Raw genomic sequence first — 18,633 nt, 5'->3', positions numbered from 1 at the left:
TGTGTGTGTGTGTGTGTGTGTGTGTGTGTGTGTGTGTGTGTGTGTGTAGCCATTGAAACCACGGCTACTCACCCGTAACCACACACTGCCGATTGGGTCACTGGCACACACTCATGCATGCAGGCGAACACATAAACACTCACAGAGACACACACACACACACACACACAGACTGTGGCACTGCTTGATGTGGCTCCATTTCTACTCAATTGCCTTTGACAGATATTGTTTTCAGTGACCCACAAGTCGATAAACTCATGTCTGTCTGTCTGTCTGTCTGTCTGTGTGTGTGTGTGTGTGTGTGTGAGACACGCACAACATTCTCACTCTCAGCCTCGACTTCAGCACTTAATTACTGTCACAGTCGATGTGAAGCTGTTACTAAACCAACAGTGATGTAGTAAAATCCCGGTGTTAATTAAGATAGGCTTTGGCCCAGCAGGGAGTGTGGTGAGATGGAAACTGAGAGCTTGGTGTGAAAAAAAAAGCCCTCATATGTTTAGACAATACCACCAGTGATACACATATAAATAAACAAGGGAATAATGAAGCGAATATTGTTTTCAGTACAGGTTAATGCACCATGATTAGGTTCGGTTTTGGTGAACTACGGTTCTATTTTATAGCATGGAACAAAGAGGGCATCTCTTACAATAAACAAAAGAGATAAACAGCTCTGGAAACTCACAGCAGCTTTGATAGGAAATGGTTTCCTCTGAGGCGAGAACATTAAGCTGAGGTGTGTGTATGCGTGTGTGGATGTGAGACAGTGGAAATTTGTTTGTGTTTGTTTGTGTGTCTGTGGCTCCGGAGCCAGTTCAGTTCAGACAGTTGGCCTTAAGTCTCAGGGAGTGTTATCAAGAGAGAGATAACACTGAGGTTAGGCCACTGTCACAAAGAAGTAGTGTGTGCACATACGTATGGGTACTGTGCTCACATGAAGTGTGCTGTAGCTGTTCGGTCATCTCTGTTCTGTGTCTCCGCACCATCAAACTGGCTTCTGAAAGGAACCGCACATTCGGTTTTAATCAGCTTTTTCAAAGCTGCAGTTTTTCCAGACTCAAATGTGGAACTTGGCCTGTCCACGTGTAGAGTCAATTTACAATCCTGCGCTCTCAGTTTAAGAGTAAAGGTTTGTCTCAAAGGCGTGGTCGCACCAGCATTTTAAATGGGAAAAATTTGGTGGTGGATCCAATTAATTCCAGGGTGACCTGCAAATTTGCGCCATTGACCAATAGCAAGCTGTCCTGACAGTGCTGACCTTTGAGGGGATGCAGAGGCAGAGAGTCCAAGATGGAGGAAGTTACCATCGTTTGTTTACTGTGTTGCACCATTCTCTTTGCTTTAACCTCGTCTGACGGAGTATGAACTGTTCCACAAAAGTGAAACTGTTTGCAGACAGTTCTTAGACAAGAGTTGAGGGTACGAACACGTCTTTGATTAGCAAACAAGCCAATTTAACAAGCTAATGGGTTTGCTAACTCAGAGCTTTATTTTCGCTTCTCAATAACATTTTATTGAACAAAATCTTGTACAAAGGTGAACAAAATGCCAGAGGGAGTAAATAAGTGGAGATAAAATAGAGACAATCTACTGCATTGGACTAGCGCTAGCCCAGCCGGCTAGCGCGTTAGCAGTTAGCTTGATACCGCAGTTCACCAACTATATCGCTGTTCCACTTTCTGGTGTGGCCAGGTATTAAGATTGCAGTTACTTAAAAAACTTTATTTAATGGTTTAGAAACACTTGAAAAGTGATCTTTTGAAGAAAAAGTCTCTGAAACTATATCGGTCAACAGCCTAAAATGTCTGAGTTAAGGTAAGAAAAGCATATATTTATTGAATTCCATGTTACAGAAATTGTTTCGGCTATAGACATATTACATTATATAACACTTAGCATTGTGCTGATCCCTGATACCTCCTTTACTAGCTGTTTTTCCAAAAGGTTTTATTCTTTGCCTTCCAGTGAAGACAGACTGCAGAAGTTGTAATCTTATTTATCCAGCGCTCCTCCCGTCTGCTCCAGCATCCCCCTCAATCCGTGTGGCCTGTTTGATGATTTGCGGCCCATTTAAAGCCACAATCCTGTGATCTGTTGACCACAAACCCTCAGTATGGCTGACCAAGTCTACCCTTGAGCAGTGTGGGTTGCACAAGCACATACATACACACACTTACCCACCCACACGCACACACACACACACGCACACACACCATAAGTCTCACTGACAAGACACAGGAAAAGCACAGAAACACACATATACATGGACAGATATATGTGTCCATATATGTACATCTCACACCTAATGTACACACACACACACACACACACACACAGAAACACTGAATTATGGGTCTTTCCCATAGGCTGATCTCCTCTGTCAAGCCTATGCTGAGCTGCGGTCCAAACCCAATGTTTTCCTTAATAGAGGGTATGGGTGCTAAAACTATTAGAGGCAGCAATCATAGTCTTAATCATATTGGATTTCTTCATACCAAGCACTTTCCCTGGGAAGCTACTGGGCTGAGAGATCTGGGCGGTTGGAGGTTGCATGAATATGGAAGTGTGTGTGCGTCGCAAGCAAGCCAGCAAGAAAGAAAGAGAGAGAAACAAAGACAGTATAGTTAGACTTTTGCCGTAGACATCTGATTATGTATAATGCATGCTTTTGATTATGGTAGTTGGTGGCGGTTAGCCAGCTGTGGTTCAGTTGTGTGTTTCCAGACATAAGAGAGGCTTCAGGTTAGACTTAAAGCATGCAGTAACATCACCACAGTCCTGATATCAAAGACAATACAGAGATAAAGGAAGAGCCAAGAATGTGACAGAAAAAATAAAACTGGTTGTGGAAATATGTGTCTCTGATTCATGAAGGAATATATTCACGTGTGCACCAGAAATTGAATTCACTGCTTGCGCTGTGCTACAATTCAGCTCCTGTTGATGTATTCAGCAACAAGGGAACAGAGAGTAAGACTACTGCTGTTCGTGTCCCGCGTAAATCCAAATGTCAACAATAGCTTACTTTAAGTTAAGTAAAGTACTTCACTTTTGTAACTCTAACCCCCGAAAAAGTGCTGACCAAGAGTCCCGACGTGTTGGGAATGAGAACGGGTTGCTCTCTCGAACACACGTGCGTACGCACACAAACATGAATCAAAGTTGTAAATAAATTAAAGAGATTGTTTTACGGCTTGGCGTAGGCTCAAATCAACAGAGCCGAGTGCCTAAACAGCAGATTTATGAAATAATGAGTCTTATGAAGGAAGTAAAAAGCCCCCGTCTCTGATGTGACAGCCAGCACTGCTCATAGTCAAGGCCAGCTAGAGGAAGAGCTAATAATCTATGGCCAGCATTACTGTATCCCCTCCACCACAGGCCGTCCAAACCACTGGCAGCATAGTGGAGTTATTTCCCATGTCCTATCACTGGGCTCTCTCTCCGCCTTCACCGCCTCCCACTCGGGGCTTCTGTGAGTGAGTTTGTTTGTCTGTTTTGCTCTGTCTCTATGTTGGCTTGGCTGCCTCTTTTTCTGGCCTCCATCTTCCTCAAACACAGACACAAATACCATCTCTATTTCCTGTCTCCCTCTCACTCGCAAACACACTCATGCACTTACACAAACCCCTGTTTTCTCCAACTCTCCCTCATCCAAAATTGATTTGCTCTGGTGATGCAGGCCGAATAATTATGAGCTTCACGTAAAAATGAGTTCGGTTTTCAGCACAGGCCTGATGTCTGCTTTAGTAACAGGTTCAGTTAATTAATTGCAGCATAGCGAGGCCAAAACTTCTGAACCACAGTAATTAAGAGAAGCACATTGGAAGCTTGGCTGATGTCCTAACTTCATAAATCTGCGTTGTATTTGAATCATGGCTGTTAGCTACCACATTCACAGCTTCTATGGATGTTTTTTCGGATAAAGCTTCAAATCTCCTCAAAATTCTCAATTTGATTTAAGTGTTTCATCGGATTAAATGAGCTTCTTTAAAAATGAATAATTAGTCGTATTTGATTGCTGCAGGTTAACACAGGTGTGTCCTTTGTGTGCGGCGAGAGCAAAGAGTTTTTGATCGCAGTGAAACTGTTGTTTGTCAACGCTAAACGCCAACAAATATGTATCGAATCAAATTTTATTGAGAAAAGAAGTTGGAGCGGATTGAGCTAAAATAAATCCGTACAAAGTCCTTTTAGTATTCAGGAGTATCAAGATTCCTCTAGTCAGTCCAGCACAGTGTCCTTATAGACTGCTGTGAGTCTGCTATTCATCTGCTTCTCATTCACACGGAAAGAGCGTGAAACAAAGGAGAGAAAGAAATGTGTGTCTGCATGAGACGCACCGGGTTTTCAAGTATCTCTTTGTTATTGACAGGTCGCTACCATGTTGTTTGTCTGTTCATATTCGAACTTTAACCCTTTCACAGTGTATTTTTAGTCAATGAGAGTTAATTGTAACATTGTGGTTGCCAAAAAAATGTCTTATCGAGCATTCAGTTGTACTTGACTCCACCCTCTCGTGTTACCTCTGGTTGCAAAAAAAAACCAAAATGGCGACAGCAAAAATGCTGAACTCGAGGCTTCAAAACTCTAGTCCACAAACCAATGGGTGACCACCACAGTTTATGGTTCACACAGACACACACACAGACACACACTCCATCCCTGAACAAAACCCAGCCTGTTCCTGAGCGTGAGCTCACCAGTAGCAGTATACAGAATGTGGCATGGCAGGGGGTTAATCTCCCACTCATTACTGTAAGAAAGGATGCAGCCATTAAACATTTTCCAACACTAAAATTACTTTTTACATCTGTCAAACACATCAGAAGTCTCTCTGGTGGTCCCACAGTTAAGTGCTGGCAATAGTTGGGAAGGTTGTATACATTTGTGTGTGTGTGTGTGTGTGTTTGTGTGTTCTTTTCCACACTTCATCTGAGGCAGCTTGTTCTCATCAGGGAGACAATTTGGACTCTGCCTCCTCATGGATGTGCTGACAAAAGCTTTTGAAATGACAGAGCAGCGTGACCCTCACTTATAGTGTGATCCCCCCACCCCAAAACTCTTATTACACTCACTCCCACACGTATACTTCTTGTTCGCAGGCTGTATCTCGAGGTACACATTACAAGTTTGCTCCGTCTCTCCCTCTGTTTTTCTGCAGGCTGAATGCGCTTGCGTGAAATTGAACATTTCTCCCTCTGATTTGCCGTGAAATGGTGTGCTTGTGTGGGATTACGCCGCTTTAGCTTCAGTATTGAGTCTTTGAGAGGAGAGGAGAGGGGAGGAAGTTTGGTCCACTTACTCCTCTTTCTGCAGCTCCATAGACAGAGCACTGTGCAACTTGGATAAACTCCTTAGTGAAGACAGACGCATATGGAAACACAAACACACAGTGTCCACATGCATGCGTATACGGGCAGTGAGTTACAAGTTTGTCTGTGTGAGTGTGTACCAAGTGGAGCACAGGAGGGAGGCAGGACATGAAAGCTAAATAAACAGAGATCAGTTGCAGTGGTGGACGGAGAGCCGCCACCGAATGAAAGAAAAGAGAAGGAGGGACGGGTGGGAGAGGGATGAACGGCATACTCTGGAGATTTGTCCTTGAGAGCGCATAACCTGGGCGGGGAAAGGGAGGAAGGCTGGTGATTGAGGGTTTGAGAATTGATGGAAGATGAGTTGTTTTTGGAGGGATGTGGACAGGGCTGAGGATGGAGGGGCTTCGGAAGGATGGAGAGGGGGGGTGGGGGTGGAGGGCATAACTGCCCAGCTGTGTTCCAGACCTGTTAGACAGAAGAAGAGGAGGAGGGCAATAGGTCTGCTCCCTCCTCTCTTCTTTCTACCTCTCCTGGTTAACTGTAAACATCTGGCCTTTTGGACTGTTATGATACTTTTATATTTCCCCCCCCCCCCCCGTGTCTCTTACATTTGTTCTTCTTCCTCCCCTCTTTTTTTCACATGCCGTCTCTCATTTTATTCCATCTCTCTCACTTAACGTTTTCTCTCCTCCTCTACTGAAACACACGTGCGCAACATGCAGATGTTAACTCAAACATAAAACCTTTCAATCGTATCCCTTCAATATTAAATATGCTTCTTTTATAGCTGAGGTTACACTCAATGCTACTAAAGTGTCCACTCCTCTGCGGGGGAAATCCAGTCTGCCTGTCAAATAGTGCAAACACAGAACAATTCGGTCTTGGATGCTGGCTGAGGTGCACACACAAACTCACGGAGGAAAAAATCTGTTTGACAGACATTACATCATTTGAACATCGTTACGATGATGTGTGATGATTGAAGGCTGCATGAGTGCTTGACATGCACACACGGAAACCTCAGCAAGGATTCCTCTCTTAAAAAGAAATGAGTTCAATCACCTGGACCAGCGCCTACTATAGTTTGGACGGTTGTTGTTTCTCAATCTGGACCCAGTTTTTACCCCATTACACAATTTATGTTCATGCAGGAGATTATGTGCTGCTCTCGTGTTTCAGCCGGACCTAAAAACAAAAGGAGAAATCATTCTTTGGGAATTATTCTGTCTGAAGCCATTAGTCCAACCAAAGCAGACTGAGGGCGATAAGAGAGAGTGGTCGGACCCTGGCTAGGGGCCGTGGAGGCATGTTTTAAACATACACGGCTGTTTCTGCTCGCTCCTTTCTCATGCTGCGGAGAAGACCCAGCTCATCTGGTTTGGATAGCATCACACATCATAATGGGAGCCGGATAAATCCGATGGAATTCAATGAGAGTTTTTCCTCTGAAAAAAAAAAAGAAGAGCAGACTGTGAAATGTGTTAGGATTAGAGGAGGCCGTGATGTGGACTACGAGCTTTGAGGGAGATGCGGTTAGAGTGACCTGATCTAGTGTAGATCTTAGCAAGTTCTTTAATCTTATTTGCCTAAAAACAGTTGAATAAATCTGATGGATCTGAGGGCGGGTGAGATCATTTCATTTGTTTCAAGTGCAGTTTATTTACATCCGTGCTCTCTTAGAAAAAAAAACCCCAACAGATACTTGAAATAAAGCAGATTACACCACTAACAATGATGGAAGTGATACTTTACCTAACACAAGGAGTTTTTCTTTAGTTGTCAGTGATTCCAAGAGGATACTTTCACACCTTCTGCTTGTGGGCACTCACGGCGAGGGACCAGCTGTGTGCTTTGTCCGTCCGGATCAAGTGATACTTTATTATTTTCTCTGTTTTCTGTGGCGGCAGGAAAGCTGGGATGACTGGCGCAGCGGCAGCACTGCCAAGTCAAACAGCGGGGTTTATTTGTGGACAAGTGTAGGGGCGACCCCCCCCCCCCCTATTTACTGGAGACTCTCATTAAGAGGAGAGACAGGAGGCTCTGGGGACTGGAGGGGCGTATACAGTATGTGGTGTGTATGGGTGCCTATAGGTCTGGTTTTATGGATGGAAAGAAGATAAACACGCAGAGAAGAGCAAGCGGAGAAAGGGGGGATGGTAACGGATAGGAGCAAACTTTATTCAGAGGAATGAAGGATGAGGAAAAGACAAGGAGGAGATGGATGTTTAGAAGATTTTTACCATTCCAAGCTAAAAGTGGGATACTTCCCATCACTAGACACTCACCCCAATAAGACAAGATGGAAGGAAGCAGGAGGGGGGGGCTTTCTGTGGAAGCTGGGAGCAGCAGGCCACTGGGATTGTCCCTCTGGTAATCCCTGGATTTCCTAAACTGAGACAGGGGGTAGGCCAGGCCCGGTGAGAGACTTAGTGAGACAGAGAAAGAGAGGGAATGAGAGAAGGCAGAAAGGAAGTGGGAAGAGAAAGAAAGGCGGAGACAAAGGAGACACAATATTCACAATATCGGCGCTGTCTGAGATGTCCTCTCTTTCATTTTCTGCAATATGTGGTTGGTATACAGGTTATTGCTCAAAGAAGAATGTGACGTGTACAAGTATTGGCGTGTGTGCTTATGGGTGGTTGTATATGTGAGTGTGCATGCATGTGTATTGTGGTTTATTTACAGGGATACATTCGAAAAAAAGCAAGGCTCTGGCTTGCCGTAGCTCATGCCAGATGTGATAAAGTTGAAAGTGGTGCTACCTTTAAACAAGGAAACGATACGCGCAGAAAGGCGCCGAAGGGCTGTAAAACTATTTTGGCAATGCTATGACGACGGAGGTCGAGACGGATTACACGATTCCCTCGGAGAGAAATGAGAAGGAGCGAGTTGTTGATAAAACCGTAGGACACAACAGTGAAGCTATCATGTGAGACTGTCCAGACAACTTTGATGTGGTCTTGTGTGACAACGTCTTTTCAGCGTAATATATTCAAGGTGCTTTTCAGTGCTAGCGTGAACTAAAAGGTCAGACAACGTCAGGCTTTTAAAATACCCCTGCCACTGCTACATGCACATCTAAGCGTGAAGTCATACTGAGATAGCACATGGTTAACGACAATGGACACATGGGTGTTTTTTAATGAAATCTCTCATGGCTCTCGGCTGTGGCTGTGGAGGGGAAAGTACACTCACACAAATTGGTATCCACCCTTTCTTTTGGGGTGTGGGGGGGGGGGCTGCTCTGTGGGGAACGGGGATGAGCTATCGCACTTCTCCTATTCTTGGGTTGCCCTGGATGTTATTTCAACTCCCTTTCCTTCAGTCACCCCAGGGTGCTGTGAACCCAATCCCCTCTTACCATCTGTAGCCCAGGTGGGGGAGGCTGACTCGGCCCAGAGGAACCCAGCAGTGCGTGTCCTGGGTCAGGGGTCTAGATCCTCTCTTTTTCAGGCGATGAAACACAAGCGGCTCTCAGGGAGACGAGAGCGCTGGAGGGGAACGCACAAACCTCAAACTGTTTGTACTGTTTTCCTTCATCGGGGGCTGATTGGATGACCAGAGATAAAGACAGAGAAAGAACGGAATTCCCCATTCTGTTTGACTGGATGGAACTCAGAGATGCCAGAATATTTCTTAAATGTTCCATATACTGGATTCAGAGCATTAATATAGCAGCAAACAGCTATTTGCAAAGATGTTGTGGAGTACTGTCTACCTGAGCAGAGAATGAAGTCTCTCTCGCTCTGCGTGTGTTGTTATCTGAGCTTCTCTGTGCTTTGTTGACATAGGCGGGCCGGCCACGGCTGCGTTTCAGTGCATGTGAGTCTCTCTTTTGTGCTCCATCGGCTAGGTAATGGCCCCCCACCTCTGCACTGCACTCGTACAGCGGTTACCAGTGGTAGCGTTACACTAACCCACAGCGTCTTGACGGAAGGATGAGCATGCTGACATTAACATTTAGCTCAAAACACGGCTGTGCATAAGTTTAAAGGTGCTAAATATGAGATTCAGAGTTACACATAACACCTGAGAGGACAACAAGTTGAGTGAGCAAAACAAGGGGATGGATAGATCTACTGAGAGAAATATCTTGGGTAAAGCTGGGAGAAAGAGGGAGATGTGTGAAGGAACAAACCTTCTCAGATCTCCTGCCTGACGCTGGCACGCACCATCATGCTTTTTAAGCACCTGACTGCCTGGTAATACCCGGTGCCCATGCCAGGCCTATACCCGAACTGTAGAGGAATCACCTCCATCTGTACAGCACATGCTGCTCTCATAGAGAACAAGGCTTTGTTTGTCTTATACCATTCTTTCACACTCTCACCTCTCTCCTGCTTTTGTTCTCTGCTCTCCTGCTATTGCTCCTCCGTTCCTTTCTTCTTTCTTTCTTCTTTCTCCATCCGTGTGCAGCATTGTGTTTCATTGTTTTGCCTCCTACAGCTGTAAAGGAAAATATAATCCTGGGTACGATATTTTCAGTGTTTGGCCTCCACAGTCTGACACTTCCTTCTGTTGTATCGCAGCTCGAAGCCCTTTAGCACTCTCCATCACTCACATTCTCTGATTCAGATTAAGGAGGTCTAAGAGGGGGTTGACGGAGTCGACAAGAGCCCCTTGTCATCGGCACCTACTCATGCTTCAGACCCGTTAAAGCTTCAAACAAGCCGACACTTTTGCAAGCAAACAGCCAGGATTTAACGCACTTCAAGGTCAATTGCTGCAATGCACACACATGTTGATAAGTCACATGTTCTGAAACATGAAAGATCTCTCTGATTTCTTCTTTTTTCTATGTTACTCCTGCTCCTACCCCCCTTTTTTTTCCTGTTTTCTTTCCAACGCACGCTAATGAATATTTGGAGTGCTGCGCTCACATCGCAGGTTCCAAAACCATCCGAGTGCTCGGCTCCTTCCAGCTTTGTTCTTATGAAGCTTTTCATTTAATTACAATGGTTGTTTCTCACGCATGTATTAGAAAAGAGAGGAGAGAGAGACCTGCAGTAGTAAACTACGTGGTGAGAGAAGTCAATGTTAGTTACTTTGAAAAGGCCGGGCTGTAAAAGAGTGAGCGGACCGCTTCAGCATGAGAACACCCACTCCGTCAGCCGACACGTGTGCGCGCACACACACACACACACACACACACACACACATCCACACGTATAGATGCGAGTATGCACACACGGGGAATGTTTGCATTTTTTCCTCTCTCCCCCTCAGCCTCTCCCGCAGTGATTGACATGCTCTTTCATTCAGCCCAGCACACACTCAGGCGCCATGGTTACAGCTGCAGAGATGTTCTTTCCCCGGGAGACGGACAATATTGAAATAACAACTCCCCTAACAACACAATCATTCACACACAACCCCTCCGCTCTTACCATGCACCCTCTACTGCGCCCTCTTGTCTGTCATGTCTGGTGCTGTTTGCCCGTGTTAAGGGAAACTCCCGGAGCTGGGAGTAGTACAAACAGCCTGGCAGGTGTGTGTGTCTGTGTGTGTGTGTGTGTGTGTGTGTGTGCTCTGCCCGCTCCAGCCCTCGACTCTACCCAGAGCCCGCTCTGGTGTTTCCTTTGGAAAAACCCTCGAGCCGTGGCAAAGAGCCCCGTGGGTCAAAGACTCGGGGCAGTGGCAACTCATTGGAACAGAATCAGCGACTGCAGAAGCAGAATTAGCTACTGTAGCTAGTTAGTCGCCAGGCAGAATGAACAGTGTTGGCTACGCTAGGCACTGGCATCACACCTCAACCATGATTTTAGAGCTTTAAAAGAATCTGAAGTGGGATGGAAATAGAAAATAAAATGAGGTATAGTGCCATAACTCACACAGCAGGGGGGCTTCTGGGTTTGGGAAATGGTCACAGATTTGATCGAGACCCTTTCCTGGATTACGCGCCTCTGGCTGAGCGGTAGCGTGGCGCTGAGCATAGCAGAAAGATGTCAAAAAGAATAAATAAGATCAGACTCGGTTTTGGGTTGGACAGGAGGAGGAAGGAGCTGGCAGAGGAGAAGAGGACGGGCACTCTTCTGAAGAGAAAGTGGAGAAAAGAGAGAAGATGAGAGGGGATAATGAGAGGATATGTGTGCCGTTAGCTCATCCGTTGTCTCTCTGCATTATGGGGGGAAAAAGCGCACTAAAGCAAAAACTGAGCCTACAAAGGCTGGTTAGCAATGACCTCAGAGAGACGGAGAGAGAGAGGGAATCACAAGGTTGAGCTTAGAGCTTGGTTGTGATTATCCCAGCGTGAGGGTTACCTGGAGTTGAAACATTCAATATGGACGATATGGGCATTTATGATTAAGAAAACATAACATAATTGTCTGAATTACGACCCAGAATTTTGACATCGGGCTCCATCAGTTGTGCAGCTGTATCGGCCTTAAGCTGCTCCACAAATCATCTGGGCCGGGATGCTGACGTTCTCCCTGCAGTATTTTCCGAAGCGTTAGTCAGGTTTCTCGGTAATTAGGATCATAGACATGGATCAGTCGGGTGCTGTTTGAAGACATGATGGGCTGAGTCACTTGTTCTAATCAAGTCAACGCAAACCGCCTCACTGGGTGCAATGTAGAACTGTGCGAAATCCGTAGTACACACAGAGAGAAGAAACATCTCCTGTAAGAGAGTTTAACAGTGATTGACAACTCGGTCCCGCCTGCTAGGCCAATCAGAGGTGGCGTGGGATTGTGGAGGGTGGGAGCAGCTAGGTTAACCCCTGGTGTCGAGGACAGCTGCAAAGTTGTCGGGCTGGCTGGCGGCTGCACGCTATAAATTCTCTCTAAAGAGGGTTTACTTTTGATTTTAATGGCGGCTGTAAATTTACAGTACCCTGGCCTGGTGAAAGAGAAAGAAGGGTTGTTTTTAAAGGCTCCCTCTCTCTCCCTCTCTCGCCCTCCCTTTCTTCCCCAGTTTTCTCCGGCCTACAGAAGAAAGTCAGTGGAGTTTTGCCATGTGTCTTGTGGTCTGCCTTTACCTGTAGTCAGCCTGAATGGAAAGTGTATGAAAATATCCTGAAAGAAATGAAAACGCTGCAGAACAACGGCTTCATTGTGTATTAACGTCACTTTATATTTTAAAAGAGGAACACGAAAGTAACAGTCTTCCTGTCTCTTTCTCCCTGCAGGTGCTGTTTGCGTTGAACCAGACGCTGCTGCAGCACGAGGGCGTGCGCGCGGGCATCCTGCAGGGCTCCTACACCACCGAGGACCTCATTACCCACTACAACTGTGGAGACCTCAGCGCCATCATCTTCAACCACGACACCTCACAGGTCGGTCTCCTCCTTTAGATTTTGGAGGACCAAGGTTCATCCTAAAATAAAACTAGTCTCACTGCCTGTTCGCTTTCCTTTTCAGCTACGTTCGCTTTTGCAGCTTCATTAAAAGAGTCAATTAGAGCCAGTTTCAAAAAGGGCCAACGTGAAGATCGTAAAATGAGTATGAGCGGCTTGCCAAACATAATACAAATGATCTAACGCTATAGATGCACTTTGCCAAAAAATCCTTCATTTTTCATATTATCTCCCATATTTTCCTACTTACAAAGTTGTATGTGGTCCAACAACAATCCGCTGTAAATGTGTTGCTGCCTTCATGCTCCCATGGACCCGTTTCTTCAGATCGTTTCCAAAACGCTTCACATGACAGCAATCAGACACGTCCATACATTTTTTGTAGGTGTTGAGTAACAATAATCTGCACAAATTGACAAATACCTGAGGTGCGAGCAGCTTGGGTTAATTGATGACTCTAAATTGCCCGTTGTGAATGTAAGCGTGAATGTTTGTCTCTTAGTGTCAGTCCTGCGATAGTCTGTACTGTTGTACCAGCCTTGTTGTACTGTTGTACCTGCCTTGTTGTACTGTTGTACCTGCCTTGTTGTACTGTTGTACCTGCCTTGTTGTACTGTACTGTTGTACCTGCCTTGTTGTACTGTTGTACCTGCCTTGTTGTACTGTTGTACCTGCCTTGTTGTACTGTTGTACCTGCCTTGTTGTACTGTTGAACCTGCCTTGTTGTACTGTACTGTTGTACCTGCCTTCGCCCCAATGTCAGCTTTGGTGTTAAATTAAATTCTACTTTCTTTTTATATTCACTTTACAGGGACAACCAAGAGCACCGGTTTAGCCTCCCTTAGCTTAAGTGAAAGTAAATCTTTGTCGCTTTTTGGTTTTGTTTAGTTGGACAAAGGGAATGGTGAGGTTTCTGATATTATTAAATAGTCACAAAAAATACCAGCTATACTTGCAGCTTAAGTCCAAAAAACCGTAATGGTATTCAAAAACCCAAATCTGTCAGACCCCTGATTTGAGCTGGCAGCCCTTCTCATACCCACTTCTCTGCCATTACGCCATCGCCACCTCAAACTTTTAGGCTTGCACATCAATTCCGCAAAACTGCACATTGCCCTCTTAATCCCTCTCAGGCTCGGGTTACTTGATAGTCTGGCACTTTAATAGCTCTGGACCCAGCTGTAAATACGCCGTCTGACCTCCTCTAACTCTGTGCTTCCTAACATAGCCTCTGCTCCTGCAGCGACAGCCTCCTCATCGGGCTTCACACCCAGCTCTGCTGTAGCTGTCAAAAGGCCACTCGATATATAGCACACACTGACACACACAGTGGCTCTCACGCCGTCTCCACCCTCGAATGCAGATTTACTGAAAAGCCCTCCTCATAAGTCACTTATGCTGGTGTCAACCTCCCCTCACTGATCCTCAAGTGTCATTAAACCTAACACACCATGTAACCTCCGCTCACCGCTACACTGCAGAGATTCAGCATCATTTACACGAGAGACACATCTCACATTTTTACCATCGCCGTCTCTCTCTGGGGGCCGCGACGAGCTTGTTAGCCACAGTTTCACCTGCAGTCGCGGCTGCTTTTGTCTCCTGCATGAGCGCTTTAAATCCTACCAGTTCGCCTCCTGGTCCTCATGTCATGATAACCTGTATTAACATTCCCCAGCACATGCGAGAGCAATCAGACGCCTGACTGTGGTGCCATGTAGCCTGGTAATCTATAGCAGGTTTGTGTGTGTGTGTGTGTGTGTGTGTGTGAACTTCCAAGCACCATAAAAAAGCAGGTGTTTTTTTGATAGATAGGACCGAATCCAGCACCCCTGATGCTCCCCCAGTTCAATCTCCGTCACATTAGAAAGAGGTTGATGATGGGCCTCTGTGCAGGACAGGGTAACGCTTTCCATCACAGAAATAAAGTCAAAGGTGGACAGAGAGAATGAGACGGAGAAGAAATAAGGTGAAAGGTAGAAGACAAGTAGGAATGAAGCAACTTCAAAGAATTGCAAAAGGTTGCAATCGAATAGCTCACTTGAAAGTTGAAAGTGCAGTTGTAGCACCAAGATGAAAGTTGATGGAGAAGGAAAGGAGGAGGCAAATGAAAGGACAAGAAGGGAAAGGTAAGGAAGGGACATGAAAAGAAAGGAAAGATAAGATAAGAGAACAGAAGGACTTCAAAGAGCCAAACCATGAAGACAGTGAATTGCTGACAGAGCAGACAAACTGCAAGTGAGTGCAGAGGGATACCAGCGGTGAGGAAAGGGAGGAAATATTTCCCTGTCACTCTACATTTCCTGTGCGGGTCGGGATACACAGCAGCTAATGGCCTTCCCTGTGATAAGTTATCTGCGTTTACCGCTACACTCCCACCTCGACCCGTCTCCGACCGAACACTTTTTGTACCTCGTCATGAAACACTCACACTATCCTCACTCGTTTAGAGCAATGATGAAGCTCCGTCTCTCTCTCTCTCTCTTTCTCTCTCTTTAACAATCATGAACCCCTGTCAGTCTGAATGAACCCGGGTCATGCACCCTGAAAATACACAGACAGACAACACAAGGCTTCAGGCTACAGATATCTGTGTGAATTTCTTTCTTTCTTTCTGGCTTTTCTTTCCTCACTGAGTAAGTATATGTAGAGATAAGTGAGCAATGTGGCTCGTGTCACACAAACCATTTGGATTTGCAGGTCTTTGAAATGAACAATCTGCCAATTGAGAGTGAAACTGTGGCAGAAAACATGGCGGTCTTTCAAAAGTAATCTGCACACATGGTTTCATCTTTGTAAATTGCAGAAGCTTATCCTAATAATAGGAAATTTCACAGAACTTGGAGGTCTGTGATCATGTTAAAGCAAAACTATGATAAGAGTTTTTCTGTGGCGGCTTGACAAAGTAGACAACAGAGCTGTTCTATGTTCCAAAATGTCACCATCCTACACGCTGGTATTTACGGACCGCACACATTTGGTGTGAATGTGTTTAATAAGAGTACTCCATCAGGGTTGGGCCAGTGAAAATATTTTCAGATAATTTTGATGTTAAACCTAACGCCTGCCTTGACCGCTATTCCTACTTTTACCACTAGGTGTCACATTTGACACCTCATCACCCAAAAGAACACATTAACTTTAATAGAAGAAACAAACATAACTTGCAGCTACTGAAATTCCGTCTCCTTCATGTTGCCGGCAGTAAATTGCTCGCGGCCTGTCGGACACTAGTGGCTCTGTTAGTCCGTTTAGAACGTTGTCATATTTCTCATTACTAACTCAAGGCCAGTTAGCGCTGTGACGCGGTCGGCACATCATGACAAATTCAGTCGGTTTGCGTAAAATCGAACCAGTTCACGTTCACAACGGACCAGACTGGCAAAACCGTTAATTGACTCGACTCTATCCTCTACTGATGCAGCAGAAGCAGAGATCACATGTCTTTTTATTCCAGGGCGCATTCGTCTTCTATGGCATGCTGCCTACAGTACCCACAATGCCACTTGACTGCCGACAGTCGGGTCAAATATTCTTGCCTTAGCCAGAGACGCCGAGCGGTACTACTGAGGGCCGGTGAGCTTCAACGCTGACTCAAGTGACATCACTTGAGGGCAACATATCAGACGTCCAGGCTTCAAACTACTTCTTCCACATTATGCAGTTGTGCTCCACAAAAAACCCGTAAACGGACGTGTAAATTTCTTATCTGTTCTCCTTTGATGCACATGCCGAATGAAATAAATAAACATGCGATGCAGGTTTGAATTAGAACCTTTCAACCATCATGTGAAACAGACTGAGTGGCGGTCGAGGGAGTGAGAGAAACAGTGTCAGATACAGATTATGAATGGATGCACCTTCTTCACATGTGGTGCAATAAATCCCCCCCATGTATTCAGTATTCACACACACACACACACACACACAGATTTAGGCATCATTTGCAGCTGTTTTAATGTTTGTGTCAATTGTAACTCAGGTTTAATGTTTGCATGTGTGTGTTCTTGTCACACTCGAATACGTTTACAGATCTTTATACGATCACTTTTGATTCTTTCCAACTTGGGAAGAAAGTCTGACGGCTGGGTAGTCTCAGGTGTACTCCTGGTTGTACGAGAGGGACCAGAAACGGAAACAGAGATCCCACAGAAATATTAAAATGGGGGAGGAGGATTGCTCTGAGTTCAGTTAATACTGCAGTTTTTTTTTAAAGTCCAAAATAGAAATGACAACACATGGAACATAATTGCGGCACCACAACAGTAAAAACAGTCAAGGCAAGAGAAGAAGTAACGAACCAAATGAAGCATACTCTGGTGTATTGGGATTTCACCTATCTCTAATATTTCATACTTTATTGCATATATATATCAAGAGAAAGAGCCAGGAAAGTCAAATACAGGCACAATGATACCATGACAGGAAGTGAAAGAAGTAAAGACGGACTGTGTGTGTTTAGGTGTGTCTGTGAGTCGGACAGACCCCGGCTACCCCCGCCGCCGACCCCCGCTCATCCTCACAGATTAACAGCCTGTTGAATCCACCGATGCAGCCAAGTGTGGCGCAGAGCCAGCGTGGTCCGCCTCCGCCTCCGCCTGCCTGGCTCTTAATAAATCACGCAGCAATTAAACACACATCCACACGCTCACACTGGTGGGTGCAGTGCACGTGCCTTCGTTCAGTGTGCCCACCTCTGACGCACACGCACGTAAACACGTTAGTGAACGCCGTCATATACAAAAATGTGCTGAGACAGCCCGTACTCCTCCCTTCCTCTCCTCGTTTATTGATGCTTTCTCATTTTAAAACTGGTAGAGCACTGCATTGGTCCTTTTCTGTCAAGCTGTCACGTCACAAACACTCCCGGTTGCCAGGTCTTACACTCATGCAACCTTCAACATTTTGCCAGGTTGTCACCAACACCGTCCTCTTCTTTCTTTCCATCTCATTTTTTTTTTATACCCCTCTCGATTTCTTGAACACCAGTTCTTCTTGTGTTTGATGTTTGCTTTAAATGATTCATGTGCGTCATCATAAATGTTTTTAAATTAAAAATGTTCCTTCTTGGCCTTTCTCACTCCCTCAGCTGCCTCACTTCATCAACAGCTCCCTGCCAGCTCATGACCGCACGATCGCCCTGCAGATTGACAGCTACTTCCGCCAGGAGCTCATCTACAAACGCAACGAGCGAATGGCTCGCCGTGTGTCTGCCTTGCTGCAGAGAAATCCCAACCAGACATACTTCTTTGCTTTTGGTGCAGGTAAGGGAGCCTCAGATACTGCATGGGGGATGTTTGGGATGAAGTATAGCTTTAGTTTCCCTTCAAAAGGCCGCGGTGGCTGACCTTTTGTCCCGCTGGTTATGTGATGTCTCTTTAAACTGCCATCAAGGCGGCAACTCCATCGTGAATCTCTATTTTGCATTAAATGAGGTCTTTCCAAATACGTTCTGATTGGAGCTGAGAGTGTGTGTTTGCATGTAATTGTGAAGTGTAAGAGAGATCAGGTTTGCTTTGGTCTGGAACACTGATTCTGTCAGCACTAATGTGTGTTTATGTCCACCAATTTGCTCTGTTTTGTGTTTGAAAGCAAAGCTGGAGAAAAAACAGGACAATAATAGTGTTCAATGGTTCCCAGATCTCTGGCATGAACAACTGGTTGTCTTTGCAAGTACACACACACACACACACACACACGCAAACACACACAGACACAGAAGTCTCAATTACAGCCAGCTCCCACCTCAGAAATGAAGAAACCATGAGCTGTTTGTTTCAATTAGCATTCCTGGCTAATGTTGCTAATGTTTCCTGAATGGTGTAGTGTGTCCAGAGGGAAGTGTGTGTGTTTACATGTAAGTGTGTTTGCCCACAAAAACAGGTGGTGGGTGGGTGTCTGTTTACTGTACTGTGTGTCTGTGCTTGTGCATCTGAAAATAGTTGGTACCGCCTCAAGGGTGTGTGTGCGTGTGTGTGTGTGTGTGTGTGTGTGTGTGTGTGTGTGTGTGTGTGTGTG

General features: G+C 45.4%; 1 protein-coding gene across 1 annotated transcript in view; it reads left to right on the top strand.

The window, feature by feature from the left end:
- Window positions 1-18,633, top strand: part of trabd2b (TraB domain containing 2B) — a 55,834-nt gene that overhangs the window by 20,553 nt on the left and 16,648 nt on the right. Inside the window, exons 3-4 of the mRNA XM_031864133.1 lie at window positions 12,448-12,594; window positions 17,705-17,879. Coding sequence (XP_031719993.1) covers window positions 12,448-12,594; window positions 17,705-17,879 — 322 coding nt within the window. The remainder of the gene's footprint in view (window positions 1-12,447; window positions 12,595-17,704; window positions 17,880-18,633) is intronic.

This window comes from Anarrhichthys ocellatus, unplaced genomic scaffold, assembly GCF_004355925.1.
Source record: "Anarrhichthys ocellatus isolate YVR2014 unplaced genomic scaffold, GSC_Weel_1.0 scaffold30, whole genome shotgun sequence".
NCBI classification, from domain to species: domain Eukaryota; kingdom Metazoa; phylum Chordata; class Actinopteri; order Perciformes; family Anarhichadidae; genus Anarrhichthys; species Anarrhichthys ocellatus.
The sequence above is the reverse complement of the archived record's forward strand: the minus strand, read 5'-3'. Positions and strand labels throughout refer to the sequence as shown.